The sequence below is a fragment of the Fimicolochytrium jonesii genome (genome assembly GCF_025526975.1).
Source record: "Fimicolochytrium jonesii strain JEL569 chromosome Unknown EV422scaffold_2, whole genome shotgun sequence".
Lineage (NCBI taxonomy): Eukaryota > Fungi > Chytridiomycota > Chytridiomycetes > Spizellomycetales > Powellomycetaceae > Fimicolochytrium > Fimicolochytrium jonesii.
In genome coordinates this window covers 2,017,943-2,042,435 of record NW_026515669.1, presented here as the reverse complement: position 1 = coordinate 2,042,435, position 24,493 = coordinate 2,017,943, and the positions used below count along the sequence as shown (strand labels likewise).

The 24,493-nt window shown below is 53.3% G+C and overlaps 13 protein-coding genes across 13 annotated transcripts; 6 read left to right on the top strand and 7 right to left on the bottom strand.

Moving 5' to 3' along the window:
* Positions 1 to 482: 482 nt before the first annotated feature.
* On the bottom strand, positions 483 to 2,023 carry EV422DRAFT_160591 (uncharacterized protein). The gene is made up of 7 exons (XM_053064971.1): positions 1,868 to 2,023; positions 1,710 to 1,807; positions 1,465 to 1,619; positions 1,175 to 1,392; positions 919 to 1,073; positions 792 to 852; positions 483 to 719 (listed from the first exon to the last, which is right to left on the bottom strand). The coding sequence occupies exons 1-7, from the start codon at positions 1,929 to 1,931 to the stop codon at positions 658 to 660; spliced, it is 813 nt and encodes a 270-aa protein (XP_052929743.1). The 5' UTR covers positions 1,932 to 2,023; the 3' UTR covers positions 483 to 657.
* Positions 2,024 to 2,327: 304 nt separating this feature from the next.
* On the top strand, positions 2,328 to 4,427 carry EV422DRAFT_503557 (uncharacterized protein; the record flags this gene model as incomplete). Its single annotated transcript, XM_053068349.1, has 3 exons — positions 2,328 to 2,860; positions 2,945 to 3,828; positions 3,853 to 4,427. The coding sequence occupies 3 exons, from the start codon at positions 2,328 to 2,330 to the stop codon at positions 4,425 to 4,427; spliced, it is 1,992 nt and encodes a 663-aa protein (XP_052929742.1).
* Positions 4,428 to 4,770: 343 nt separating this feature from the next.
* On the bottom strand, positions 4,771 to 6,673 carry EV422DRAFT_160469 (uncharacterized protein). Its single transcript, XM_053064967.1, has 5 exons — positions 6,636 to 6,673; positions 6,165 to 6,526; positions 5,424 to 6,098; positions 5,017 to 5,348; positions 4,771 to 4,934 (listed from the first exon to the last, which is right to left on the bottom strand). The coding sequence occupies exons 2-4, from the start codon at positions 6,426 to 6,428 to the stop codon at positions 5,196 to 5,198; spliced, it is 1,092 nt and encodes a 363-aa protein (XP_052929741.1). The 5' UTR covers positions 6,429 to 6,526; positions 6,636 to 6,673; the 3' UTR covers positions 4,771 to 4,934; positions 5,017 to 5,195.
* On the bottom strand, positions 6,674 to 7,639 carry EV422DRAFT_160468 (uncharacterized protein). The gene is made up of 2 exons (XM_053064966.1): positions 7,574 to 7,639; positions 6,674 to 7,496 (listed from the first exon to the last, which is right to left on the bottom strand). The coding sequence occupies exon 2, from the start codon at positions 7,402 to 7,404 to the stop codon at positions 6,811 to 6,813; it is 594 nt and encodes a 197-aa protein (XP_052929740.1). The 5' UTR covers positions 7,405 to 7,496; positions 7,574 to 7,639; the 3' UTR covers positions 6,674 to 6,810.
* On the top strand, positions 7,574 to 8,694 carry EV422DRAFT_160479 (uncharacterized protein). Its single transcript, XM_053064968.1, has 2 exons — positions 7,574 to 8,487; positions 8,572 to 8,694. The coding sequence occupies exon 1, from the start codon at positions 7,799 to 7,801 to the stop codon at positions 8,423 to 8,425; it is 627 nt and encodes a 208-aa protein (XP_052929739.1). The 5' UTR covers positions 7,574 to 7,798; the 3' UTR covers positions 8,426 to 8,487; positions 8,572 to 8,694.
* A 132-nt stretch (positions 8,695 to 8,826) lies between these two features.
* EV422DRAFT_160517 (uncharacterized protein) lies at positions 8,827 to 10,610 on the bottom strand. Its single transcript, XM_053064969.1, has 8 exons — positions 10,397 to 10,610; positions 10,103 to 10,249; positions 9,952 to 10,043; positions 9,821 to 9,871; positions 9,481 to 9,684; positions 9,302 to 9,394; positions 9,080 to 9,237; positions 8,827 to 9,018 (listed from the first exon to the last, which is right to left on the bottom strand). The coding sequence occupies exons 1-8, from the start codon at positions 10,408 to 10,410 to the stop codon at positions 8,923 to 8,925; spliced, it is 855 nt and encodes a 284-aa protein (XP_052929738.1). The 5' UTR covers positions 10,411 to 10,610; the 3' UTR covers positions 8,827 to 8,922.
* Positions 10,611 to 11,779: 1,169 nt separating this feature from the next.
* Positions 11,780 to 13,470, bottom strand: EV422DRAFT_515998 (ras-induced vulval development antagonist-domain-containing protein). Its single transcript, XM_053069358.1, has 2 exons — positions 12,202 to 13,470; positions 11,780 to 12,117 (listed from the first exon to the last, which is right to left on the bottom strand). Exons 1-2 carry the CDS (start codon positions 13,321 to 13,323, stop codon positions 11,983 to 11,985), a joined length of 1,257 nt encoding a protein of 418 aa, XP_052929737.1. The 5' UTR covers positions 13,324 to 13,470; the 3' UTR covers positions 11,780 to 11,982.
* A 272-nt stretch (positions 13,471 to 13,742) lies between these two features.
* On the top strand, positions 13,743 to 14,969 carry EV422DRAFT_515997 (mitochondrial import receptor subunit Tom22-domain-containing protein). The gene is made up of 2 exons (XM_053069357.1): positions 13,743 to 14,444; positions 14,552 to 14,969. The coding sequence occupies exons 1-2, from the start codon at positions 13,881 to 13,883 to the stop codon at positions 14,627 to 14,629; spliced, it is 642 nt and encodes a 213-aa protein (XP_052929736.1). The 5' UTR covers positions 13,743 to 13,880; the 3' UTR covers positions 14,630 to 14,969.
* EV422DRAFT_515991 (ubiquitin-conjugating enzyme/RWD-like protein) lies at positions 14,970 to 16,374 on the bottom strand. Its single transcript, XM_053069356.1, has 5 exons — positions 16,087 to 16,374; positions 15,846 to 16,014; positions 15,660 to 15,708; positions 15,532 to 15,582; positions 14,970 to 15,460 (listed from the first exon to the last, which is right to left on the bottom strand). Exons 1-5 carry the CDS (start codon positions 16,178 to 16,180, stop codon positions 15,146 to 15,148), a joined length of 678 nt encoding a protein of 225 aa, XP_052929735.1. The 5' UTR covers positions 16,181 to 16,374; the 3' UTR covers positions 14,970 to 15,145.
* Positions 16,375 to 16,376: 2 nt separating this feature from the next.
* Positions 16,377 to 17,179, top strand: EV422DRAFT_160357 (uncharacterized protein). The gene is made up of 2 exons (XM_053064965.1): positions 16,377 to 16,493; positions 16,567 to 17,179. The coding sequence occupies exons 1-2, from the start codon at positions 16,410 to 16,412 to the stop codon at positions 16,942 to 16,944; spliced, it is 462 nt and encodes a 153-aa protein (XP_052929734.1). The 5' UTR covers positions 16,377 to 16,409; the 3' UTR covers positions 16,945 to 17,179.
* A 151-nt stretch (positions 17,180 to 17,330) lies between these two features.
* EV422DRAFT_564072 (Tctex-1 family-domain-containing protein) lies at positions 17,331 to 18,152 on the bottom strand (the record flags this gene model as incomplete). Its single annotated transcript, XM_053072156.1, has 4 exons — positions 17,331 to 17,378; positions 17,454 to 17,593; positions 17,672 to 17,805; positions 17,887 to 18,152. The coding sequence occupies 4 exons, from the start codon at positions 18,150 to 18,152 to the stop codon at positions 17,331 to 17,333; spliced, it is 588 nt and encodes a 195-aa protein (XP_052929733.1).
* Positions 18,153 to 18,422: 270 nt separating this feature from the next.
* EV422DRAFT_515981 (uncharacterized protein) lies at positions 18,423 to 21,240 on the top strand. The gene is made up of 10 exons (XM_053069355.1): positions 18,423 to 18,740; positions 18,808 to 18,843; positions 18,919 to 19,281; positions 19,355 to 19,432; positions 19,496 to 19,558; positions 19,620 to 19,779; positions 19,842 to 19,928; positions 19,995 to 20,289; positions 20,356 to 20,669; positions 20,747 to 21,240. The coding sequence occupies exons 1-10, from the start codon at positions 18,582 to 18,584 to the stop codon at positions 20,836 to 20,838; spliced, it is 1,647 nt and encodes a 548-aa protein (XP_052929732.1). The 5' UTR covers positions 18,423 to 18,581; the 3' UTR covers positions 20,839 to 21,240.
* A 359-nt stretch (positions 21,241 to 21,599) lies between these two features.
* On the top strand, positions 21,600 to 24,238 carry EV422DRAFT_515979 (WD40-repeat-containing domain protein). Its single transcript, XM_053069354.1, has 7 exons — positions 21,600 to 22,035; positions 22,166 to 22,466; positions 22,581 to 22,755; positions 22,829 to 23,021; positions 23,096 to 23,469; positions 23,579 to 23,809; positions 23,926 to 24,238. Exons 1-7 carry the CDS (start codon positions 21,829 to 21,831, stop codon positions 23,936 to 23,938), a joined length of 1,494 nt encoding a protein of 497 aa, XP_052929731.1. The 5' UTR covers positions 21,600 to 21,828; the 3' UTR covers positions 23,939 to 24,238.
* The last annotated feature ends 255 nt before the right edge of the window (positions 24,239 to 24,493 follow it).

Sequence of the window (24,493 nt, the reverse complement as noted above, 5' to 3'; positions counted from 1 at the left end):
AAACAGACTGTTTAAGGACACCCGCCGCAAAATCCAGGGCTTTGTAGAATCCGAAGCCGTTGGCGGTCGGCATCGTCTGACTATATGTCCAGACGGTCAGATCTCCAGGACTGGCTAAGAGTTCTGAGTACATCGTGCAGGAAACTCTGAACTCCAACTTGGTCACGGTGAAATCTTCGAATTGAGGTGTAGATTGCCATCCCAGGTTTCGGACATTAGATAGAAAGCCATTGCTGTCGAATTTGTCCGCCGCTAAGGCCAGATTCCATGCCTTTGCTGCGGGATAAACGAAGGAAAACGTGGCCATATCGACGTCTCGTCCGTTTACATTAGCTTCGGAGGTCAGCGTCGCTTTCAAAGTGAAAGTCTCGATACTGCCGAAGTTGATTTTTCCGAAAATTGTAGATAAATTCGCTGGCGGTGTGTAACTTATGGAGCATTGGAGGTTTGACGTGTAACTGTCGTATCGGATGTTGCCGAAGAGGATGTTGCCGAAGAAGTTTGCCTCGGTTACGGTTACGAGCGCGGGGTCGCACTTGACCGTCGGCTGCTCGTCGAGCTTCAAGGATACTCCATCTAGTGGTATGGAGAGGGATGGCGGTGACGATCGCAGAACATGAGTCAGAGTCGGGCTTTGTGACACTGGTTCAAGGACTTTCACTTACTATTAACGATGTAGAACGTTCTGGTTGTTGTTGGCCAAGCAGAAGATGATGGGTCTGGAAGTAAAGAGAGACGTGATTAGAGCATCATCGTCGAATACCGTGTAGATGCCGCGGTTGCCGCCTTACTTGGTCTGACTAAGTTGTTTGTATACTGGACGTCGTCAAAACCCAGCGGGTACTCACGCCACTGTGGTGCGGTGTTAAAATTGAGAATCAGGGGGATGCCTCTACTGCAGATTGGGGTTGCACATACCGAAAGCGTGACTGCAGGTTGCCACACATTCTGCAAATTCCACTGCTGCGAGAGGTATTTGACAATGGGCGCTCCAAGCGGGGCACATCCCCACGTGGCAGCAGCTCTCCAGTTGTTTACACCGTTGCAGTTGCACTGTCCGTTGGCACATCCGGCTGTTGATGACGGAAGATACAAGGTCCAAGGTCCTTAGGGTCCGAGGGTGCGATGTACTGTATAAGGTTCAACCGCACGGAACCGCAGTCTCAGAACTCACCGCCAGAGCACCCGCTCACGACGAGCACCTCCGGTCCAACCGGTTCATGGTTTCTTGGTGGACTGATGGTAGTAGTGGATGCTGTCAACTCGTTGACCGATTTACACGAGATGTCAGAGTTCGTCTCGTGATAGGTGCACTGCGAATCTTTCCACGTCTCCCGGTAATTGATAGTTCCTGCGATTCCGCACTGTGATCCTTTGCAATTGCCGGTTTCACTGACAGCATCGAGAATGAAGTGAGTATGGCAGCTCTGTAAGTTGTGTACTGCAAGATAGCCCTTGGCTTACCGGCCCGAATACTGGCAAAAAGTGGAGCCCGGCGAAGTGCAGGTCTCCGTGCCATAATTATCGTGGGGGTTTGACCATCCCGCACAATTAGGATTATTGGTATCGAGGTTAACGTTGGTAACAATGACACCACTTTCACAACATATCGCCGAACACTAACGGAAATTGATCAGGGTTCCGTCTTAGCAAGGCTTTCGTATGGAAAGCGTCCTCACGGTCACGTATCAGAAGCCGAATTAACTAACCCGTTTGGAGTTCACCGAAGCGTGACAGCACTTGCCATTTTCACAGCACTTGTCGCCGTACTGTGTCGTGCCATCTGGGCAGCTTTCCCCGCCACCGGCTGAGACAGGAAGAATATGAGTTAAAGGAAGCGCGTCCTCAGGAAAAGCAACCAACATACCGTAGACATTCGCAATTAGCAGGCATGCGACAAGGCACAACGCCCACTTCGTTTTCCGAAGCATTGTAGAGTATATAGCAGCTAGATCAGACCGAGCGTTCCCTGCCTGCCAACAAAAGAAACGAACCGTTCAGGTGAAGAGATGCGATGCGAGGGAGGGACGCGTTGTCCCGAAAGCCCCGCCGGACTCGGACGCGTCTCTCGTTGAACGCGTCGAGACGATACTGCGCGAACTGCACGCAGCGCCCACCCCCACGGAAATCAGTGGCGGACAAGTTGGACAAGCCGCGTCTCGAGGGGCCGGCCAAGCTCTGACGGGGGGGGCGCTGCTTTACGCCAACAGCTGGAACAAACCTCACGGCAACTTCCGCAACGAGAAAGAACGAACGAGAGTTTGGAGGGCAACTCTCGTAGGACGCTTTCCGGTTTGCATTCAGTCACCCCCCCCCCACCGTTTGCGATGGCGACGTGCGCACCATCTCCTCCGTTCTCGCTCCTGCTAAAGCTGCTGCAACCGCAGCTGCTCGGAGAAGTTTTGGTCTGGTTGGACTCGCCCGCCATCGCAAGCATTACTGCTGCTTGTCGGCCCTTCAAAGACCTTACCGCAGATACCAGCTTCCGCCTTCGCTGGTTGCGGCACAGGGGTAGTCTCACCCATTACGTTGCTCAACACTTCAAAACCAAGCGCCGCGATCTCCCGCCAGACCATCCGCTGTACGATCAGAATGACTTCAGCTGCAATGCAAACGTCAGGCCTTGCGATCTCCCCCGCACTCATCCTGAGTATGATCCCTCTGGATACTACACTGATGCCTTCCTTAGCACATACCCACACAACCTACGGCTCAACCTCCCGCCCGCAATCGCGAGAAGCGAAGCTGTATTGCAGATTTTGCTGGAACGTGAAAAGTCCAAATTGACCTTTTCCCCGACGGAGTTCCTAACCGCAACTCAATGTAACATCTTTCTTGCCATCGCACGGCAAGCGTTTTGGTATGTGTCTCTGAACCTGCCAGCCTAATCTTGGTTACGAACCCACATACATTCTGACTTTTCTCCTCCTTTCGCGAAATTCAGGTATGGGCTCCCAAAACTGGCAGATATGTTTCTGCTGGACCATAATCTCTGCCGCCGAATCGTTGCTGCCACCGGAGGAACGCCGGGGAAATTCGAAGCCCCGGACGGCGTCCTTCATTCCTTTACACCTTTCCGTGACGCCGCCGTTGTGCGAAGGCATGTCTCACTCGTACGGCACATACTGGAAACCGGAAAGAAGCTTGACCCCATCCTCTGGTATCCGTCGATCGAGGTTAGATTGGTTACCACTTACTATCACCACGCGCAGCAGCCCCCTGTGGATATGTTGGCTTTGTACCTTGATCACTCACGTGCACAGGGCGAGAGCTTCTCGTTATACCAACCGGTTAGAGACATCTGTCGGAATGGCGACATACGATCCCTGCAGCTGCTGCAACGGCACTTGCCAACACTTGACGCAAATTTCCTCTCCAAAAGGTTAGGAGTGATTGTTGAAGCAGCGCAGGGTTGCCGCGAGCTGTCTTATCTGGCCAATCGTGCCGTGAAGGATTGCACACGCCTTGTGCCATATTGCGACAACGACTCACGTCTTGCGGAGTTCAAGGACCTTTTTTCGGCGCTGCTGGATATGCAACAATTGGATGACGAAAGGGGTACATACTGCCCGACACTGGATTGCCTGCTGAATGGGGGATCAACCCGACAGTATGGATGCGCGCCATTCGTACCGTTCACCCTCGAGATCTTTCAGCTTGCGCTACGTAAACGACCAGCAGACATCGACGCACACGTCAACATGTTTCTTGCCTCGTTTCTATTTTTCGCAATGCTGCACATGCCCGAACCCATCGATGCCATTCAGGAGCTGACCCTGCCTATCTGGGATGGAGAAGTGGTCTCTGAGGCCGCACGCATAACTCTCCGTGAGTTGATCCGCCTGTGCGCAGACCCTTATGTATCATTCAGATGGGATAATGTTACCACCGAAGATGATAGTGAGACATTTGACGAAGATGATAAGGGACGAAGAGGTGGGCGCGGAGGTGACAGATTAGAGGTCAACAAGGCGGTACATCGCTTGCTAGCCGAAACGAGCAGGGCTGATCTTGCGATAACGTCCACAACCGGTCTTCATCTGAGGAAAATGCTTTTTTCTCGATACCTGGACAAGCGGCACTTGAAGAACCTTCTCCCAGCCCTCCTGGAAGCGGGGGAGAGCTTGCGGGAGTACACGGTGCCTTTCAGCGATTGGATGAGCACATATGAGGAAGCTGCGGACGCCGGGGATGATTGGGAACTCCTACGGCTGCTTACGTCGGTGGAATGGCTCTTGAAAGCAGGATATGATCCGAGACTCATTGAGCCTGAGTGTAGGGAGCAGTTCCAAGACTTTGGACCTTCGCTGCAGCTTCTGGCGAAGTACGGGGTGGCCTGGGCAGAGGAAGACTTGAAAAATGGGCAAAACGATGAAGCTCGAGACGGGACCGACGTTGGTCAAGATCCGTACGGCGTTTGCAGATAAGGCCAGGCGAGGAAAGATCGTTATACTGACACGAGTGCACTGAAGTGCCCTCCTTGCACCCTCTTGCTGGTTGTCGCCTGCCGCTTTCGTAAAGCGACTGAGGCGGGATGGGGGAGGGGATGAACCATATAGCATTTTCAGGTGAAGAAGTACTATCTGCCCCATTACGTTGTCGTTTAGTTGCGAAAAATCCTTTGAATGCGCCGGCAAACCAGAGTCCTCTTTACAAATAAATAATATAAAACCTGCCGTTCGCTGGAGTCAAGTTGTCAAGTCGGCAGCCACAGGCAGATGTTTTGAGAGGCGGAGAACTCTGCATGGGATGTCGGTATTGGCGCACTCGCCCCCACTGCCGGCGTTTGTGCATAGATCCGGATTAGCGGGTGTCGGGTAACCGAACATATACTCGTCAATAGAGGAATCAGTGACGACTTTTGCAACGGAGTCATCACTGATATCGTTTGCATCCCTCGGGGTATAATCGTTCCCGCAAAAGAATAGCAGGTCCTTTGATGCGTGGGAAGTGAACGTAAAGATTAGGACGTTGTGCTTGATTTCTTGCACTCTGGGGCTCTCAAATCAAACTCACGTATAAGGCACCGGCAGTTGAGGTTGCAAACTGAGGTCTGGTTTCTCCTCCAATTCCACAGTCGTTGTTTCCATCATAATCATCGAGGTCGTCCGGAATGAACACTCCCAACGAAGGGCATGTGAATTGCATCGAAGTGGCTCTAAAGGATATGATGGCATCGCAAACCAAGCGAGAGCTCACGGTTCGTCAGTGGGCTTCCTTTCTGCACACGTTTCTGGCATATGAAGAAAGGGTACGTACATATTTTGCGCCATCTCCCGAAGCAGCGCCGCCTTCCTGTCTCGATCTGCGGCAAGCGCATTGCTCAGCCGGACGTTATTCCAGTCACCCTAAATCGGAAGGAGTGTCCGGTTTAGACGGTTTTGGCGGGGCGGCGCTCATATCGAAGTCAATCGATAACCCACCAAAATGACCAACGGAATCCGCTTCGTGTTATCTATTGGCTGGTCTGTTGACGTTGCGGCAAAGTCACATTTATAACCGCCGGTGACAGCCAGGCTGTTACAAAAGCTTTGCATGTCGGACCCAAAATCTCCGAGAAGTTCCCCGGAACTCAAAACCGGATCCGAGCTAAAATCGTGAACGTTCCCAATGACCACATATCCCAACACGCTATTGCCCGACTGGCTATGGACCCGATACATGCAGTAGATCACCGACTTGGTAAAGGAGCCTCGAGTTTTTTGTTTTTTTTGGGCGGACCCATCAGACCGAGTAGCCTTTGCTGTCTTTGAGTACCGAGAGCTTTGACAGTCCACTTTTTCCAGATAGACGTCTTCCACGTAACCTAGCTTGTTGTAAAGATTCTTCTGAAATAGTTCGTCTGGTCGAATTGACGATGATCCCACCGGAGCGAACGGCACTTGGTCTGCTGGAATTGACGATCCCACCCGAGCGGGCGGCACTAATCCTCCCTCAATATTAAGAACCTGTTGCGCTTTGATCTCCTGGAAAGCCATGGCGTGAACAATCGCTGCGCCTTGTATGTATCTGCTGATGCCGGGTCCTATATCAGCATCACCATCATCAGCCACCGGAGCTGCGTCTGCTTCGTCCGCTTCGTCTGCAGCGTTAGTTTCCTGCAATGTGCGGGGTGCCGTCAGATATGCGTGTTTGAAAGTGTTGTAAATGGTACCGACACATACCAGGTTGTAGGACCCGATCCTAATCGCTTTCGTTTGATCGCGGAATAAACGGAGAGTAAAATAGACGGGGAAATGGTTCGTATATCTCGAACTTTGAGAATGGTGAGTAATATGTGCGATGATAGTGGGCCTCGGCATGGGAGCAAAGCGAACATGCGTCCCACCTGCATCTTCTTGGGCGCGCATTCCGCCTTGTTGAGCAACCGGGGATGCTGGGATCCAGCTCAGCATGCCTAAGGAAAACGGAGGTGGCCCAGTCGCCATCTGGACTGTCGTTGCAAACAGCCGCGTCCCACGGATTCAGGCAAACTTTATCGGGTGTTATGACGCTGACGGCGGGTACTGTTGGCAGGTGCGGGAACCTGCATACCAGAGTGTAAGCCGTGTGCGGAGTTACAAGCCAACCACAAGAAGGGACGGAAAACGCCTGACGGACGAGGAGAACTGCAGGTGTTCATTCCCGGGACTCACCAAAAGAAGTCGTAAATCTTTCCGTTGCGCCACTGTGAGGCAGTGGGGGGTTTGGCAATACCTGGAAGCGTTGCGAAATTGAATACGCCAATCTGCTTCTGAGTATTTTTGAAAAATCGCTGCCTGAATTTGTCCACCTGGACAACGTTGCCGTCCGCGTCGATGCTCTGCAAGATTAATGTAGGGATGGGTGAGTGCGTGGAATGTCATGGGGGTAAACGGGGTGCAGGGTTGAAGTGGCCGTGGCCGGGGTGCGATGCGCACTGCGTACCGGGACATTTTGAGCATCCGAGTTAAAATCTCCACCAACAAGAGTGGTGCAACCTTGGGTCACTCTCAGATGCTCAACGGCGAGCAGGACCATCTGAAACTCCAGATCATGCCATGTATCCTCCTTCTCGTTGGTTTGCCAATGAACTGAGAGAGCACAGAAGCTGTGGATCCTTGAACCATCCTCGAACGTGATCTTGAAGGCGCCAGGCTTGTTGGGAGGAGGTTTGTTGTATAGCTCTATCGGCGGACGCCTATTTGAACGCCCGGTGTTTGGACGCCTCTGGTTGCCAATACTATTCGGTAAATCGACGGCGACCACACTCAATCCGAGATCCGCCCTGACAGCCACGGCATGCTGCGTTGTTCCACTGTGAGCTGTTTTTAGCCAGAAGTCGTAAGGGTGCTCCTGACCATCCGCAGGTGGGTTCGGGAAAATAGCCTTTCCGAAGAGTTTGAATTGGTCGTGGGAATCTTTCCCGCTCTCCTGCATCAGCATGAGTATCGATTTTCCAGCGAGGAAAACCTGATGTTCCCCCTTGGTCGGGTTCTTTGCGTTCTCAGGCAAGCCTTCGACGTTATACGAAAGGACTTCGAGAGGAAGGTTAGATGGAAACACAATTCCAGTCAGACTTGACTGTACCATGCCAACGTGAATCCGAGCCTACCATCGTGCAGAGGTATGGAAGAGAGTTGATTGGGATACAGGCCGTTCGCGACCGCTCTTATTCGTCGAAAAACGGAGATGAGATATTCAGGACTGCCGGGGGCATCGATATTCCGCGCTTTCAAATTTGCGGCTGTCGTCGAGTTCCCTTCCACTTGGAATCCCGCGTAGCTTCCACACTGAAAAACGAGCCTAACGTTGATGACCCCGGTCTCCGAGTTTGCCGATGCTTGACCAGTCGTTGTACCTGGTGGCGGTAAGTTGGGGGTTAGAGAATACCACCACTAGCGGCTCGAAGGTCCATGGGAAAAAGTACTTGCTTTTTCGAAGGTTACGTCTGACCCGGAAGGTGAGACCAAGCCGCGTCGGACCGAAAAAAGGCCGCGTGAGGGGCAGATCCACCAGAAACTCGTTCCCCGAGATAGTAATCACGGGCGACAAATCCGTCTCGATGCTGGCAGGATCCTCCCCGGTCGAGTATTCATACGGACCAACCGGGCGGTCGTCAAAAGTAACTCCGGGCAGAGGAACTTCCATGATGCTTATACGCGCCGATCCAGCCACGACGCTTACGTCGCTGCGGTTGAGAGTCAACCCAAGTTGTTCCAAGTTTGTCAAATTTTCTAGGAGGCGGCAACATGGGAACACGGGACAAAGGGAAAACATGTCAAAACTCCGGACGAATTCGCCGAGACACATTTCTCGCAACATAAAATTCCTTGTCGACATACTTCCTGGAATTCTAAAGCGCAGCGATCCACCCACCAGGCAGCTTTCTTCATCAGGAAAGATCTTGATTGCCTTTTGCACAGATCGGGTGGCACCAATTGGAACGGTCCCGTTGATCGATTGAATAACGACATCGTCCGGATCGCTATCGATGCCTCCCGGCACTGTGTATGAGATGCAGAAAGAGTAAGTTCAGAAATCGTTGGGAGGGAAGGACCTCCGTAGGCCCGCAAAACGCCGCGGCAAAGTAACGGATGCATACATGTGTAGTTTGCCGCCCCGTTCGCAACCGCCTGTGCGCTGTTGCGCACCGGCGAGACCGCAGTGTCTCTCCGGCTCTTCCCAGATGGGGTGTCAGGTTCAACAATGCATTGGAAGAAAGGAAGCGTTCGACGTCCCGGTCCACATGATTTGGAGGCAGTCTTTGTAAGGTAGTCCTCGAGCGCGGCCATGAATTTTACACACTCGTTCGTGACCGTCGCCACTGCTGAGTTTTGGACGTGAAAATCGACGCTTGATACATCGGTGTTGTAAATGAGAACGCCCTGGGTTGTTTTGCGGAGAAAAGTTATGGCCGTTAGCCAAATACATCACATGAAGTCATGATTCTTAAAATCACCTCTAAAGCCTTCGCAAAGGCCGTTCCCGTTCTGATGGCCGTAACGTTTCGATCCACCCAGACGTCGACGTTTCCGGACAGGCCCATGGCGTACATCCCTGCAAACTCGGTGAACACCGACGTCGGATTGTCAACGTCGTCAAAATAATCCAGAGTCACATTCAGTGGGTTGGTCACAGTTTGCAGGAAATGCGTCGACAAGAGTTTATAGCCCGCTTGTCGGTTCAGACAATCAGGTACCCTCGCGCCCGTCGTGTTGAACCCACAGGCTTGGTTGAGCGACCACGTAAAGGCAGACCGAGTGGGAACCACAGATCCTGTTTTTGTCCTGGTTAGCACGAACATTACCGCTTGGAGAAACGAGAGACATCAGCAACCCACCCGAATACAAGTTGCCAGCATCTTTTGCAGTCTTGAACGGAATCGGAAAATTTAGAGCAAAGTATTTACATCGCTTTTTCCGATATTTCGTGACTGGGTATGAGTTCAGAGCAAGAAGCGTTTATCGCGTGAGATTTTTGCCCGCTGTCTCTGAGGGGAAAGACACATGGTTACTGTACCGGAGCGTGACTGGCCACACAGCTTGTAGCAGTCCATGAAGCGCTTCGAGGTTTTGGCAGAAAGAGTATTGTCGCTCGCTGAATAGTATCGCTGAATGGCTGGCCACGCTGTTTTGTCTGCATATGCATTCCGAGCGTTTGCGGTTGATGTACAGAAAGGTGTGGTGTCGCTTTTCGGTGTAATCACCGAGAAATCTGACATGTCTGATGCGCAAGCAGACAGACAGATATCGAATTAGCACGCTTTGATCATCGCGTAGATTTGCGCTTCCCCACGGACTCTATTCCGGGTAAATCGAGACCGTCATCAAATATTTCATGGCACCACAGTCGAGCTTACCATCGGGCCCGGAAAGCCGCTGAATTAACGAATAACTGCAGTTCTTGGTCACTGGAAAGCATTGCGATCAGTGCCGCCTTTCCCAAATGGATTGATATGGCGCCAAAGAGAACGAAGAATGTGCGAATTACCGCGAGTAGGGCTCCCGAACCACACTGGCACCCCGGGGCCTACGGGTACGTTCGTTTCCGTTGTTAAGTTGAGTGTCGCTGGCAGGAGCGGACTAGCTGTGGGTCATCGACTAGCTTAAATGACAATCTGATAATAGGCATAATATCATACCTCTCAGTTGTCGACAGAATGACGCATTTTACTACCTTTTCAGCGGCATTCCAAATCCCTGGCTGCACATACTTGCCAGGGGACTTGTCGACGGTCAGCGTACAGGTGACATTTCCGAGGCGTAGCGTCGAGTCAGTAACTGGGACACTATATGCGTATGAGAAGAGGTCGGAAATGGATTTATCCTTTCCAATGTGGAGACGATCTGAATTGCGAGGCAGTTGTGAGAACAAGGATATCCGTGATTGAATAGAATGAACATCAGGTCCTCAAACACCTACTCCAAATTCCTACCGCAACAAAGTCATGCAAGAGGGCCAGCACCAAGAGCCTGCCTGTAGCTGTAACGATGGACATGCTTGCTGTACAGACACTTGATCCGCTCTCTGTAGATCACCTTGAGCTGCAAACGATGTCTGGAAAGCAGTGCAAACGACGCGTCTATTGCTTACGTCATACGCGTTTTGCCCAGTTTTGCTGCGCTCCCCTCAACTTTTGTGAACTCCCCTCATCACACCCCCCTTAGAGCCAAGCGTCACTCCGACGTCGACCGCACCTGTCCGTAGCCCCCCGCTCTACCAACGACAAAGCCCCCCCCCCCCCCCAACGACAAAGACGACCCCCCCCCCCACACAACATGTGTGAAACAACGGGCCGGGTGTACGCCAAACTCAAGGTGTCGCGGCGGGGAGAACCGGGCGGGGGGGGAGGGGGGGTGGGTCGACGAGCTCTACGGCCGATGAGCTCACGGTCGAGATGCCCTCGACGTCGCTACGGGCATTGATTAGATTTACGCAGTGGTCGGTCTATGGGATTGGGGGAATGGGGGAAAAGGGGGGGGTGGTGGGTGGGGGTGGGAAGCAGTGTGGGCAGGGATTCTTGAACGTAACTAGTCTTCTTCTTCTCAATACATCGTATCTCCAGCCCATTATCGATCAAGCTTCCTTTGACGTTTACATGTAACCCCTAACCCTACGAGCGTGACGCTGTAAGTTCGAGCGTGAAGGGCGTAAGTTCGAGCGTGAAGGCTCTATGGCCAACCCTAACGGCGAACCCCGATCCTAACCCCAACCCTACTCCTTCTTGCGATATTACCTACCTGAACACCACCAGGTAAGGAAGGGGTAATATGGCTCCCGCCCATGTGAGACCGCAGGCAGGTGGCATTGTGTGATGTGGAGGGCGAAATTGGGGGAAGAATACTAACGTCAAGGGATTTTGTGGAGACGAGAGACAAGGGGGGCTGGACGCAGCGTGAATATAAGAAGCTGGTGTCCCGAGGCCCCCGCGGGGTTTCAGAGTCAGCTTTCAAGGCATCAAGGAAGATGGGATGTCATCCAAGACGGTCGTGTCGCACACCCACGAAGCTTCGGATTCGTAGGAATGTGAAGAAAAAGGGGTCGCACACCAATGAAGATTCGGCGGAAGATTCGGCGGCTGTGATGTGAAGAAGAAACAAGGGTCGTATTACCCTTCGGATTCATTGAGCAAGAAACGTACTAGCGGCCGATACAACGACATCCATTCTGCAGTAGGCGAGCGCCTGCCACTACTTACACAAAGAAGATTCGGCAGTTGGGAAAGGAGCTCCACCAACTAAGGAAAGGAGCTTGGCCGACCTGCCAGCAAGTTGTGCAGCCCAAAAGCGTAGAACAGCGCGTTGTAATGTTTAGTAGCCATCACCGTAACATAGAACCGTTCATAGAAAGGCAAATGCGAAAATCATCGCCATCGCATAAGATATTGAAACGTTATTCCACCAAGCGTTCCACCAAGAGCAGAGACCCCATCCTGAGTCCTATCCGCGCATCACTTGTAGGCAAGGTATCGGCGTATATACATTTTTATTACAATCACATCCACAGAAACACAACGCAGTCTCAAGCAGCATCCTCCGCGGGCTTCATCTTGGCCGACACCATATCCTTGAAATTCGCAATGATCTCCGCCTCTTTCTTCATATTCGCCTCTTGATTGAACAGTAGCAGAGCTCGTTTCTCTTCTGCGCTGATGACCTGGCGGAAGCGTGGAGATAATTGGGTGGTGAGCTCTCTGTAAAGTAATCCACGTCATTTGAGTAGGTGGAGTCCAAGGCATACCTGATTTTCCTTCCTGATCCGAACGGCATTCATCCTTCGATGCCTGCTTCCCGACATGACGAACCCGACCTTCTCATAATCTTCAATCTCATTCGACGTCAATCCGATTTCACCACGACGTGGAATACGTTTGCCGCTCTGCAGGTACGCTGCCATTGCTGACCCCTCTCCAGCGAGCAGTGCTCCACCGTATGCCCGGTCATCATGTTTTGGATCTGCGACGTTTAATGGGAGTGGTCCGACAGGCGCGTCGTCGACTTGCTCTACGGTTTTCTCTCTCCAGTAGTCTTGCACTGTCTCGTCTACCTCGGCGGATGCTTCGGCTTGCTTTTCCGTCGAGGTAGTGATTGCTACCACCGCTCGTTCCGACTCCCCCTCAGAAGCAGACGACGAAGACGACGATGGGGACGGCGTCCGAGTCCTCCGCTTCTTACTACTCTTCTTCTTCTTATCCTTCTTCGACTTCCTATCCCTCCGTGAATCTTTCCCTTTCCTTGACTTTCGCCTCGCCCCCGCATCCGAGTCGCTGCTCTCCCCCGCGCTGTCCTCGCTGTCCCGGCTACTCCTCTTCTTCTTCCGTCTCGCCGGACTTCCAGACTCAGACCGGTTCCTCCGCTTCGAGCTCTTCCCCTTCCGCGTAGGCGACACCGACGTATCCCTCACGCGGACTTCAGGCGATGAAAGCCATATCGTCGCCGTGCTAGCTTCCCTAATCTCCTGCCGTCTTTGCAGGAATTGTTGGAACGTTTCTCCTTGCTGTTGTTCGAGTTCGTGACCCCCTCGACGATCGCCGCGGTATCCGTCCTGCTCACGGTGATACCCACCCTGATGTCCGTTTGCGGGGCCATTGCTCTCGTATCTATTCTCCCAATCCCTTTCACTTCGGATGTTACGAGGCGGGCTCTGATTCTCCGACCGCTCTCTCGATCTCCCCCGCCTGTCATCTCGATACTCGTTGCGCGCTTGCCGCTCGTCGTCATAATATCTATCCCGTGGCGGATTCCGGCTGGGTCGCTGATCTTGACTCCGCGAGCGAGAGCGACGAGCGTCTCTGGCGGGTGCCCCTGAGGAGTGGGAATACCGCGAAGTGGGTGGGGGCGACCTGGTTCCGCTTCGGCTCATGATGTGGGTTTTTCGTTGATTTCGAGCTCAGCGGAGACGAGGGGAGATCCCAACTTTGCGTATGAAGGTGAGGCTCTGAAGACAGTCAAGAAGGGAAGCTTGCTGCAAAATGACTGGGTTGGGAGTCCACGCCAGATTGTGCTGCTGGGAGGCGTGCGATTGGCCAGATTTTCTACTGTGATGTACGTGATTGGCTGGAAATACATTCCACACAGAGGGGCGTGATTGGCTGGCTGTTAGATGTCCTGGCCAGATTGTTCTGCATGGAGGCGTGTGATTGGGAGGTGCCTGGAAGATCCGGCGTGTTCCTTTATTTGGCCTTCTCATAAAATGACGGCTTTTCTGGGCACTGTCAGAATCGCGGGCCGGCGCATATTCGCCCGGAATAAAACGGGGCGAGACTCACGGAGGACATCACGTGCTGTTCTCCCCATTTGTATTCCTCTCCCTCGCCTCGACGCATTGAATATTCCGCCCGCTGCCCACCTGCAAAAGCCCAAACAGAACAACCTTCCATCACACCCCCAACCCCAACCAAACACATCCCCTAACATTACATGGTGGAACTCAACGAAATGGAAGTCACAATCACCGAAACAACCGATATCGTCGTCGACCCAACCGCCACCGCCACTGCGATCGAGCAGGACGCTGCCGCGGCTGACGCCCTCCTCCTCGCGCTCCAAGAAGACGACGGCGACTCGCAGTACGAGGATGACGACTCACTCGGCGACGTTGACGAAGACGACGACGGCAATGTCGTCGTCCGCACCCTCGGCGCCCGCGACATTCTGGGATCCGATTACGGTTCGGATGCGACCGAGGACGACGACGAGGACGAGTTCGAGGAGGATGAAGATCTCGCCCGCGAATCCCTCCTGGAGCGCATCTCCGCGCTCCGGGACGTCATCCCCCCGACCACGCGGGTCCGGGTTGTGAAGACGGTGACCAGGGCGGTTGAGGCGACGTGGGGAGCTGCGCAGTGGGTTGGCAGCGCGGCGTGGGTGGTGTCGACGGCGGTGATGCTTGTGGGGTTGCCTGTGGCGTTGGAGTTGGAGAGGGAGCAGTTTGTGTTTCAGCAGGAGGCGCAGATGAGGGTGCAGCAGCAGCAGGCTCAGCAGGTATGCGTTTTTAAGGATCCAGCAGGATATTTGTTTTTTTGATCGGCCGCTTCAGTTTTTTGGGGCATACTTGGACTGTTTCTTATTTTCGTTACTTTCACAAATAGATGGTCCAACCTGGCCTCGGTGGTCTCCCCGGAGGCGCTCCCCCGCAAATTCCCGGTCTCCCCGCACCCAAAGTATAAACGGCACAAAGCTGAGATCGGCAGTACACCATCAAATGGGGGAGTGTCGGGATAGAGTGGACGCACCCGACTCGAGAAAGTGGGGATGCCTGCTTCTGGAGTGTTCGGGATGGCACAATGCCCTGGGCTGGAAGCGAGGTCTCTAAAGGCAAACCCATCCCCGCGATATGCAAAAGTCCGCACGCACACATCACCGCAGAGCAGAATACACCACATCTGTAGATACTCCCCTATGCACACCCACCTCAACGGCGTCACATATACACATACTTTGTTCCACACCACACACACCATTTCTTTTCTTTTCTTTTATATATATATACAACGTGACTGACGGCATTATCGACATCCGGTCCGTGAAATTGGGGGTTTGTTGCTTGAGCGGGCTGTCTATATCGTCTTGTCTACTGTAGCATTAGGGGACATGGGTAGGCGAGGCCCGCGTCCGTGTCACTGGCGGCACGAACCAGTTCCCTGCATGCATCATCCTACCAACTTCTCCCCCACAACGCCATCTCATAAAACATTATCCGCCAAAACCGCCTCGAGCGCCCTAACCTCATTCCCATCACTCTGCCTCAACGCCCTGACCACCAATGCCCTCGGGAAGCCCATCTCCGTCATCCGCGCTATCGCGGCGCGGTCCAGGCCTACTTCCTCTGGGGGTGGTGGGGGTTGCTTTTCCGGCTTTGGATTTGGTGGTGGTGTAGGATGTGACGGCGGTTGGGAGGGTGCGTGGGTTTCGGTGATGGCGTACTGTTTTGTCCAGTCGGTGGCGGTGCGGTCGAAGCCCGCGCGGTCGGAGATGTAGCGTTTTGCTACCTCGGCGTCCTGTGGATAGGAGAGGGGAGATGGATTAGTATGCTGCGTGAGGAGATGAAACTTTCCGATGGAATATGGACCTGCGGGTTATCAGGCGCGGCGTCGCAGAGGAGGGATTGCAATGATATGAGCTGTGCGTGTATGAGAGACCGTGGGTTTTGTTAGGATGAGGATCCTTCCCAGGGATCTCTATCCATTGGGAACATACCACGGTTTTCAGCGTCAGGACTGGCGACCACTCATCTTTCAAGATATCCCTATGGAACAAGCAAGGTCAGTCCTTCCGCCCACAAGTTCCCGCTTCCAACTCTCACAGCCGGTCCCCATCCGAACACATCATCAAATCCCCAGCCCCTATCCTTCCCCACCCCAACCACCCCTTCTTCAAACTCACAAACAAATAGCCCCAGTAACCGAACTGATATTCGGATGATAAATCCGCGTTTCAAACTTCATCTTCGGCGGCGCGAACGGGTAATTCCCCGGTAGCACGATATCCACAAAGAAGGTGCCGCCGGCATACGGCGTGTCGGATGGGCCGGAGAGGCGGCCGCGGAGATGGCCTGTGGGTAGGGGGAATTCATTGGTTAACGTGGTGGAGATGGGGATGGGGAAAGTGGGGTTATGCGACGTACAGAGGTCGTCGCCCAGGACCTCGACATGGACGTTGGCGGTTTTGTCGGCGAGGACTTGGCGGATTTCGCGCTCTATGCGGCGGGTGTCGGGCATTGGAGATTTATGGTTGCGGGTTGATGGAATGGAATCCAGACGTGCGAACGGGAGGTGCAAGTGGGAGGTGCTTTCGGTATCAGTGTGTTGGCTGTGGGAGTTGCTGTTGAAGATCACGCCTATAGGTCCCGTCCATCCAGCCCGTCCACCAGGTCCGTCTCCAACGCGTGAGAACAGTGAAATTTCCCCCCCTCCCCTCCAACTCGTTAATGACCCCCCGCCGAGAGCAATGTCAGACCCATATGTAAAGTGGTCAACCCTCCTCAAGGCATTCCACGACCACCACAGGGAAGGCATCCTGAATCTGCTCAAAGTACTGTCCCGTTTCGGTGTTTCTGTTGTGCCCTCAAGCTCCATTCTAACCTTCCCTCTACTCGTCCCCAAAGGAATGCCGTACCCGCAGCCCCAAACGCCTCCCCCGTCTCCTCTCCCTCACCCGCACTGTGCTCTCCAACCTCGAAGCACACCACACGATCGAAGACCGCGCAATCTTCCCCATCCTCGCCACCAAATTCGACATGTCCGCCTTTGAAGCCGACCACGCCGACCTCGACTCGCTGATATACTCCCTCAACGGGGTCGTGGCGCGTGCGGGTGGTGAGGATCCTGCGGGGTTTGATTGGCAGGCTTTTGAAGCGGATGTTGGGCGGTTGAGGGCGTTGGTGTTTCCGCATATGCGGAGGGAGGAGGAGTTGACGGCGCCCGAGAAGATGAGGGGTGTGTTTACGGAGAGGGAGATGAGGGCGCTGTTGGGTGGGCATTGATGGTTGGGTGAAGAAAGAGAGGGCCGGAATGTTCATTGACTCAGTTTTGGAATGGAGAGTATATAGCAGATAGACAGACAATTATCGACGGTGGGGCAGGACATGTGCAGTATAGACCCCTGTCGGAGTTCTGAACGACACCTCTACGAGGATTTGTATCGAATTTATGCACCAACCATCGCACAGCGATATTTGTGTCCCATCCCACATTAATGCGCACATATACACAACAAAATCCCGAACCCGAAACCGGCGTCATCCCTCTCACGATCCGAGATCCCTGATGACGATTGACGAGCCCCAACCACCTACCTCTTCCCCATACACTCCCAGAAAGAATATTGCCCAAAAAGAGATATTGTGCCAAAGGCAGGGCATCTACCCATTTACTCAAAATAGCACCCAAACACAATCGCAACTGCAAAGATCGTTGCCTAGAGAATCAAACATGACAGCCCATCAGCCATTTTCCCATTTGAAAAGGCACCGTTCCGAAAACACCCAGGTACATACGTTCTTGAACGACGCGCCGAAGCATACGAGTCTGTTGTCGTATCCCACACCGCGCGCGACGCAACCTGGATCCCCTGTCCTTTAAACTCACCGATGGTTACGTCTACCATGATCTTGTAGCGCTCATAGTCCAGTTCTGTCAAAAAAAAAAGGATAATCAGGACGACCGTTCACACTTTCCAAAACACCTCTGATTTGACTTTTTGAAAACTACTCTTAACCGCCCCCAGAATCTCATTTGAGATACTCTGCGCAAATATGGGCGACTTCCCGCTTTCATACTTCTGTTTCGTCAAGTTTCGCTGCAGGATCTCCGCCGCGATGCGGCGGACCGTCTCGCTCTGAAACCTGCCTCAAAAGCGATCAATCATGCCCCCTCATATACATGTTCTCCCCCTTGCCCCCAACATTTCCCCCCCTTTTACGCACTTCCGATCCGGCTTCAACTTAAACGTGTTCTCAAACATCACCGCGTTCACAGGCGCATCCGCAACCGTGCGCGCGCTCTGCGGGACGCCTCCTGCACCGCGAGGTTCAGAGAGATTCATCCGGCTTCCTGCGCGCGACATGGCGAGGTTGTTGCGGAAGCTGGAGAGTTTGGTGTGGCCGGTCGGGGCCCGTGTGGGTGGGGCGGAGGGGTCGGTTGTTGCGGAGTGGGCGCGGGAGGCGTCGGAGGGGGGCTCTTCGGTTGGCATCTTGTCTGTCGGCGGCGGTGGTGCGAGTAGTGAGGTGGGTGGGCTTGTGTGGGTGGAAACTGCCGTCCCGTGGGTGGACAACAACAAGCTGTTGGGGGCAGAGTCCAACGCGTCTGTCCGAACGCGCCGCTTCACTCACTCTGCCGAGAAGCTTTAGCGTTCTAGGACCGTTAGATACGTTCGGAGCGAGGCACTAATTTACGCTACACCTAACCCTAACCCTATCAGCGTAGTTAGAACATGAGTATGACTACGTAACCATTGGCCTCACTGTGTTTTCATGTTCGTGACTCATCTGTGTGGATGACTCACAACCCCGAGTAAAAAGTTGCCATAGGAACTCACAACTCATCCGTACTGCGATCGACCAATACTTAATTGCGGCCGTCGTCACAAGATCCCTCAACCTTGGTCGTTAAAACCCCAAACATGTCAGAATCCACAGAAAAAGCAGTGGAGGAGCTCACCAAGAACGTAGAGGGGATTGTCCTGGGAGAGGATGGCAAGCCACTTTCCAAGTCGGCATTGAAGAAGCTCGAGAAGGAGCGTGAGAAGGAGAAGAAGAAGCAGGAGCGTGAAGCCAAGTTGGTAAGGGTCGTCCCTTGTTGTTTGTAGTGGTAAATGAGATCGTGGGGCTGATTAACCTCTCCACCAGGCTGCTGAGAAAGCTGCACGCGAAGCCGCGAATCCCGTAAGTTGGCTAGACCAGACGTACGACGGCACGAGCCAGCGTTATGGAAGCCTGTCTGACGTTTCATTCACGCAGGATTACTCAAAAAATCGCTATGGACTGCTTCCAACAAACAAATCTCAGGAGCGAACAGGTCGGCATCGAACCCGGATCGTGGACCTGAACGGAAGTCCAGTTGGCAGCACAGTTCTCCTCAGCGCCCGTGTTCAGAACTCCCGTCCTACCGGTAGCAAAAAGTGCTTCCTTACATTGCGTCAGGGAACCGTTACAGTTCAGTGCGTGTTGACGGTGGATGCCGAGAAGATTAGTGGACACATGCAGAAGTTTGCAGCCGGAATCTCTTCCGAGTCGCTCGTGTTAGTGGAGGCCACTGTTGTCAAAGCTCTGCAACAAGTGCAATCATGCACGATCCAGGACCTTGAGCTCGCGATCGAGAAGGTGCGGTTCTTCACATGACTGATCGGATGGCCAGGACTCCATCTTGCTCACTCCACCCCCCTGCGCACGTTAGATCCACGTTATCAGCGAGGCCAGCAGGTTGCCTTTTACTTTGGAGGATGCCTCCCGCCCCGAGACCGACTACGAAACTGTATGAGCTCATTTTAGGTTTTCGCGACGTTTTGCCGGAGGGCTCACCGAGTGAATCTTGTAGGACCCCGCACTTGTGCGCGTGAAGCTTGACACGCGGTTGGACCATCGCCCAATCGACTTGAGGGTGAGCAGACAGTGGGATGTCTTGTGGACTATCGTTGTGCAAGCTAAGACGGAATCTGTAGACGACAACAAACCATGCCATTTTCCGCATGCAACACGGAGTTTGCCGGCTGTTCCGCGAATTCCTGGAGAGCAAGAACTTCATCGAGATCCACACCCCGAAGTTGCTCGGTGCAGCAAGCGAAGGTGGTGCCAACGTCTTCAAGGTTGAATACTTCAAAGGTAGGCCCCGTACCATGGTTCGTGCGTGGATTCATATTGATTGACACTTTCGATCTTAACAGAGAAGGCGTTCCTGGCGCAGTCCCCTCAATTCTACAAACAGATGATGATCACCTCCGACTTCGAGAGGGTTTTCGAGATCGGACCAGGTGGGTGCGATAAAGGGTAGTTCATCGGAATATGGAGAGACCCTAAAACACCGGGTCTCGTTACAGTTTTCCGCGCTGAGAACTCCCACACTCATCGTCATATGACCGAGTTCGTTGGACTCGATCTCGAGATGGCCTTCGAGGAGCACTACCATGAAGTGCTCGACCTTTTCGACGGTCTTTTCACACACATGATCAAAGGTTTGAAGGAGCGGTATGCTAAGGAGATCGAGGTCATCAAGAAACAATATCCTTTCGAGGACTTCGAGTTTGGTGACAGCTGCTTGAAACTGGAGTTCCCCGAAGCCATTAAGCTTCTCCGTGAGCATGGTGTTGAAATCGGTGACTTTGACGATTTCAGGTCAGTTTGAGAAAGGCGATTTTGAAGTCTGTGCCCAATTATGCCTGACGCGTCTCGCCACTGCAGCACCGAGACAGAACGTACCCTGGGCCGCCTGGTGAAAGAGAAATACCACACCGACTTTTTCATGCTCGACAAGTTCCCCTTGGCCGTGCGACCCTTCTACACCATGCCTGACCCAAACAAGCAGGGTTACAGCAACTCATACGATTTCTTCATGCGCGGAGAGGAAATTCTTTCCGGAGCTCAGCGTGTCCACGACCCGAAGCTCCTGCAAGAACGCGCGGAAACTTTCGAGCCCCCAATTGACCCCGCCACCATCCAGCCGTACCTCGACGCGTTCAAGTACGGTGCACCCCCGCATGCCGGAGGTGGTATCGGTAAGTTTCGCTTTGGTGGAGCATATTCAGCCTTCGAAGCTCTTCTCGATCTAAGTGCCGAATCTCTTTCCATCTAGGTCTTGAGCGTGTCCTCATGCTGTTCCTGAACCTCGGCAACATCCGCAAAACTTCTCTCTTCCCCCGTGACCCCGTCCGTCTGAACCCGTAGATCCAGCAAACATCTATGTACATTCGTAGCAACCTCCCCGATAGCACTCTTTTTCTTATTGTCAGACACGCCGCATACCATAGATGTACACATCGCAGCCGTTCATCATATCTCGCTTTTGCCGCCTTTACCTTTGTGAATATGTTTTATCTGAGATTTTCCTTTGGGAGGGCTATTCTGACTATTGCAATATATGTATGTTCGCCATTATGACTACTACAATGATGTTATTGAAGTCTACAGGACTACACCTACAGTCAGAGATCTAGCACTTTGTCAAATTCGTATACTGATGAGCATCCCCATCATTAAGAAACGTCGCCAAAACGATGCTCAGCGCGATGTTATGGCGGGCATTGACGGCGGTCTGCGGATCATCGGCCCATGATTCCGTGACCTCACACGGCAACACCCCAGGCAATGGCATCAGCCATCATGCACACAAATGTACCGCAGTTCTGGTCATCGGTCTGTCGAGGCGTGAAGAGGGCGGCGTTCGTAGGTGCTTGGTTGAGGGGGGCTTTAGTGGCCGTGATGCACCAATCTCACAAGAGGGAGCCGATATTGGCCATCTTATCAACGTAGTCTTGTCGCTTGGACGGTCTGCAGGCGGAAGGGACGGCGAAAAGCACCCAATTGTAGACCCGTTCGGAGCGAGGCACTGATTTTTATGATGATGATGGAGTACACGTGACGCTGGTCAAGTTGTTTCATTGCGCTTTTTGTTTTCAAATTCGTTCGCGCGCTCGGTCTGCGTTCATGTTCCTCACTTTCTGGTGGGAGTTTTCGTCGAATTGCCTTCTTTGTACTTTTGTTCTTGCGAGCAGACGCCGCCCTTAAGGTGCTTCTTCCTCCCCCTTGCAACCTTGTGGAAACTGAGTCCTCGTCATTTGAAGAGCAAAAGGTTTTCACTCCGTGCACCTCAGTTCTGACCTCAGTTCGTGCTCAACCTTAATTTCAGTTCCAGGATTCTCGAGGCATAACGCAACAATGGGCGAGACAAAATACCACCCATACGTGAAACCGAATCGGTACAAGAGGAATGACCCAGCGCCACCCCCAGCAGCGCCCTCGGGGGCTACTGTGGTAGCTCAGTTCAAGAGCGCGGACGACGATACCTGTGGACCTCCGCTCAATTTGCCGGCGGACGTAACCCCTGAGCAACTTGCCCTGCTGTTGAACAACTTGCTGCAGAACGTACGTCAAAAGGGAGAGGGCGGGACAGAGGGAGGGAGATATTTGATGGGTCCCTGGCGCTTCATACAGCCGAGGGATGGAATAGGCTTGCCGACAGTCGCTGATAATGTGGTGTCTTTTTGGCTTTTAGGAGGACCCATTACCGTACACTTTCCTTGTAGACGACACGGAGATCACGGCGGACCTGCATACGGATGTGATTCATGGGCTCGGCAAATCCACCGAAGACCAGATCACTATTCTTTACCGCCCACAGGCGGTGTTCCGAGTACGAGCAGTCACACGATGCAGCGCTTCGCTGTCAGGCCATACCGAGGCCATCCTTTCGGTGCAGTTTAGTCCTGATGGAAAACAGCTGGCGACGGGTTCAGGGGATACCACTGTCAGGGTGTGGGATTTGGATACCGAGACGCCACAGCACACGTTGGAAGGTTAGTCTGCGGATATTGCTTGGGATTGAGCAGGCCCATTTTGTCAGTGATTGGATGTTCCTTGCGGGTGTATCAGGACGGTACTGAGAATGTGCGTATTGCACTTCCACGCAGGACACAAAAACTGGGTCCAGATTGTTGCTTGGTCTCCCGATTCCGAGATGCTGGCATCTGGAAGTATGGACAGTACCATCCGATTGTGGAATCCGAAAACTGGAAAAGCCTACGGCGACGCTCTCCGTGCACATTCGCAAGTCATTACCAGCATATCATGGGAGCCATGGCACTTGTAAGTCTTTCCCTCTACACCCATCCGTTTCGGGAGAAACGCCATCCCTGATTCTAATGTGCGCGTCTTTCAGGAACGAGAACTGCAACCGGTTTGCATCAGGATCTAGGGACGGCACGGTTAGAATATGGGACGCCAAGCTACGGAAAGTCATCATGACCCTTTCAGGACACACCGCGCCTGTCCTGAGTGTCAAGTGGGGTGGGGAAGGGCTGATATACTCTGGAAGCAGAGATAAGACCATCAAAGTCTGGGACTCCACGGAGGTGAGAATTTCGGTTGAATACACGGGCGTTCATAAATCGTTCCGAGCACTTGACTGACGACAAACACTTCTCAGGGTAAACTCGTGCGCACGCTGGAAGGCCACGCCCACTGGGTGAATCACTTGACGCTGTCGACGGATTTCATTCTCCGCACCGGTCCCCACGACCACACTGCACCAAAGTTCGCCACTCGGACCGAAGCCTACGCCGCTGCCGTCACCCGCTACAACACGGCCACGGCGAATGGCTCTAAGAAAGAGAAACTTGCGTCATGCTCGGATGATTTCACCATCTTCTTGTGGGAGCCCAGCACGGGCAAGAAGCCCATCACGCGAATGACCGGCCATCAGCAACCGGTCACACACCTGTCGTTTGCCCCCGATGGGAGCACATTGGCTAGTGCCGGGTTTGATAAGAGTGTCAAGCTTTGGGACGGTGTCACTGGAACGTGAGTATACCTGACCATTTCCCGAGGCCATTCACGGTCTTTTACCGCCTTTTGCGTTGTACTTTGCCCTCTCAACTGACATAAACACGCTCTTCCCTACTCCTACCAGCTTCCTCACCACCCTCCGCGGTCACGTCGGCGCGGTATTCCAAGTGTGCTGGTCCTCCGATTCGCGCCAAGTGCTTTCCGGTTCGCGAGACAGCACACTCAAAACTTGGGATGTCAAGAACAAAAAGCTGCGCCACGAGTTGCCAGGCCATGCAGATGAGGTCTACTCGGTGGACTGGAGCCCAGCGGGCGATCGCGTGGCGAGTGGAGGAAAGGACCGTATTCTGAAGATGTGAGTTTCTGTGACTGCCTTGGGAATTGGGTTCGGAGTTGGAGGGTTGAGGATGAAAAGACTTGCACCGTATCTCGTCGTTGGCTGACCGTGCTTTCCCTGATGCCATCAATTAGCTGGAGACATTGAGCCTACAGCTTAGTCGCTTCGACGGAAGAACCGTTCTTTGCGAAACTGGGCCTTCCACATGCGCATCCCAATACCTCACACTTTGCCCCCGCGCCTGCAACAACACGTCTACTCCGACGACTCGACAATCCTCCGCCTGATTCCCAAGCCCGCTCCACCTGTATATAGCATCCCACCTTCCATATATGCAATCACCAGAACCCTATATACTAAAGGTCCCCAACATGTTATCTTTAGAGTAGATCTTCCGTAGCGGGCGGTGTTCTTCTAGTATCTTATCTATCTTTCAATATTTAACTATCTACAGTGCCGTTCATAAAGCAAGGCCGCACTTGACAGTGGCGTCAGAGAAGTGCTCGACCGCGTCGTCGCCGGCCGGACGCTCCGGACAACCCGAGCGTCGAGATTGGAAATGCATGCACAACACATTCTCGCCATCTGGCTGGGCACCATGCCCAGACCCCTCAGCTTTGCTCAGAGAAGCACCATTGTGGCTCTCGCACAGGGCAGTCATAGCAGCTAGAGGAGGATTCACTAGATACTAGGCATAGATCT

Bases quoted from the DNA above. Each gene is read 5' to 3' on its own strand.
- EV422DRAFT_515981 (XM_053069355.1), top strand. From the start codon at position 18,582: ATGTCAGAATCCACAGAAAAAGCAGTGGAGGAGCTCACCAAGAACGTA. The intron at 18,741-18,807 runs GTAAGGGTCGTC...CCTCTCCACCAG, and splicing joins AGGAGCGTGAAGCCAAGTTG to GCTGCTGAGAAAGCTGCACG. The intron at 20,290-20,355 runs GTCAGTTTGAGA...TCGCCACTGCAG, and splicing joins GGTGACTTTGACGATTTCAG to CACCGAGACAGAACGTACCC.
- EV422DRAFT_515998 (XM_053069358.1), bottom strand. From the start codon at position 13,323: ATGAGCCGAAGCGGAACCAGGTCGCCCCCACCCACTTCGCGGTATTCC. The intron at 12,118-12,201 runs GTATGCCTTGGA...CGCTTCCGCCAG, and splicing joins GGATCAGGAAGGAAAATCAG to GTCATCAGCGCAGAAGAGAA.
- EV422DRAFT_160479 (XM_053064968.1), top strand. From the start codon at position 7,799: ATGCTTGACCAGTCGTTGTACCTGGTGGCGGTAAGTTGGGGGTTAGAG.
- EV422DRAFT_160357 (XM_053064965.1), top strand. From the start codon at position 16,410: ATGTCAGACCCATATGTAAAGTGGTCAACCCTCCTCAAGGCATTCCAC. The intron at 16,494-16,566 runs GTACTGTCCCGT...TCGTCCCCAAAG, and splicing joins GCATCCTGAATCTGCTCAAA to GAATGCCGTACCCGCAGCCC.
- EV422DRAFT_515991 (XM_053069356.1), bottom strand. From the start codon at position 16,180: ATGCCCGACACCCGCCGCATAGAGCGCGAAATCCGCCAAGTCCTCGCC. The intron at 15,709-15,845 runs GTGAGTTTGAAG...CTTGTTCCATAG, and splicing joins GTTACTGGGGCTATTTGTTT to GGATATCTTGAAAGATGAGT. The intron at 15,583-15,659 runs GTATGTTCCCAA...ATACACGCACAG, and splicing joins TCCTGACGCTGAAAACCGTG to CTCATATCATTGCAATCCCT.
- EV422DRAFT_160517 (XM_053064969.1), bottom strand. The intron at 9,395-9,480 runs GTACAGTAACCA...ACTCATACCCAG, and splicing joins GTGTGGCCAGTCACGCTCCG to TCACGAAATATCGGAAAAAG. The intron at 9,238-9,301 runs GTGGGTTGCTGA...GGACAAAAACAG, and splicing joins TGCTGGCAACTTGTATTCGG to GATCTGTGGTTCCCACTCGG.
- EV422DRAFT_515979 (XM_053069354.1), top strand. From the start codon at position 21,829: ATGGGCGAGACAAAATACCACCCATACGTGAAACCGAATCGGTACAAG. The intron at 22,036-22,165 runs GTACGTCAAAAG...TTTGGCTTTTAG, and splicing joins TGAACAACTTGCTGCAGAAC to GAGGACCCATTACCGTACAC. The intron at 22,756-22,828 runs GTAAGTCTTTCC...CGCGTCTTTCAG, and splicing joins TCATGGGAGCCATGGCACTT to GAACGAGAACTGCAACCGGT.
- EV422DRAFT_160591 (XM_053064971.1), bottom strand. From the start codon at position 1,931: ATGCTTCGGAAAACGAAGTGGGCGTTGTGCCTTGTCGCATGCCTGCTA. The intron at 1,808-1,867 runs GTATGTTGGTTG...TTCCTGTCTCAG, and splicing joins GCTAATTGCGAATGTCTACG to CCGGTGGCGGGGAAAGCTGC. The intron at 1,074-1,174 runs GTGAGTTCTGAG...CGTCATCAACAG, and splicing joins CGTGAGCGGGTGCTCTGGCG to CCGGATGTGCCAACGGACAG.
- EV422DRAFT_515997 (XM_053069357.1), top strand. From the start codon at position 13,881: ATGGTGGAACTCAACGAAATGGAAGTCACAATCACCGAAACAACCGAT. The intron at 14,445-14,551 runs GTATGCGTTTTT...TTTCACAAATAG, and splicing joins AGCAGCAGCAGGCTCAGCAG to ATGGTCCAACCTGGCCTCGG.
- EV422DRAFT_160468 (XM_053064966.1), bottom strand. From the start codon at position 7,404: ATGCTGATGCAGGAGAGCGGGAAAGATTCCCACGACCAATTCAAACTC.
- EV422DRAFT_160469 (XM_053064967.1), bottom strand. From the start codon at position 6,428: ATGGCGACTGGGCCACCTCCGTTTTCCTTAGGCATGCTGAGCTGGATC. The intron at 6,099-6,164 runs GTATGTGTCGGT...CGCACATTGCAG, and splicing joins GGATCGGGTCCTACAACCTG to GAAACTAACGCTGCAGACGA. The intron at 5,349-5,423 runs GTGGGTTATCGA...CTTCCGATTTAG, and splicing joins GGATTCCGTTGGTCATTTTG to GGTGACTGGAATAACGTCCG.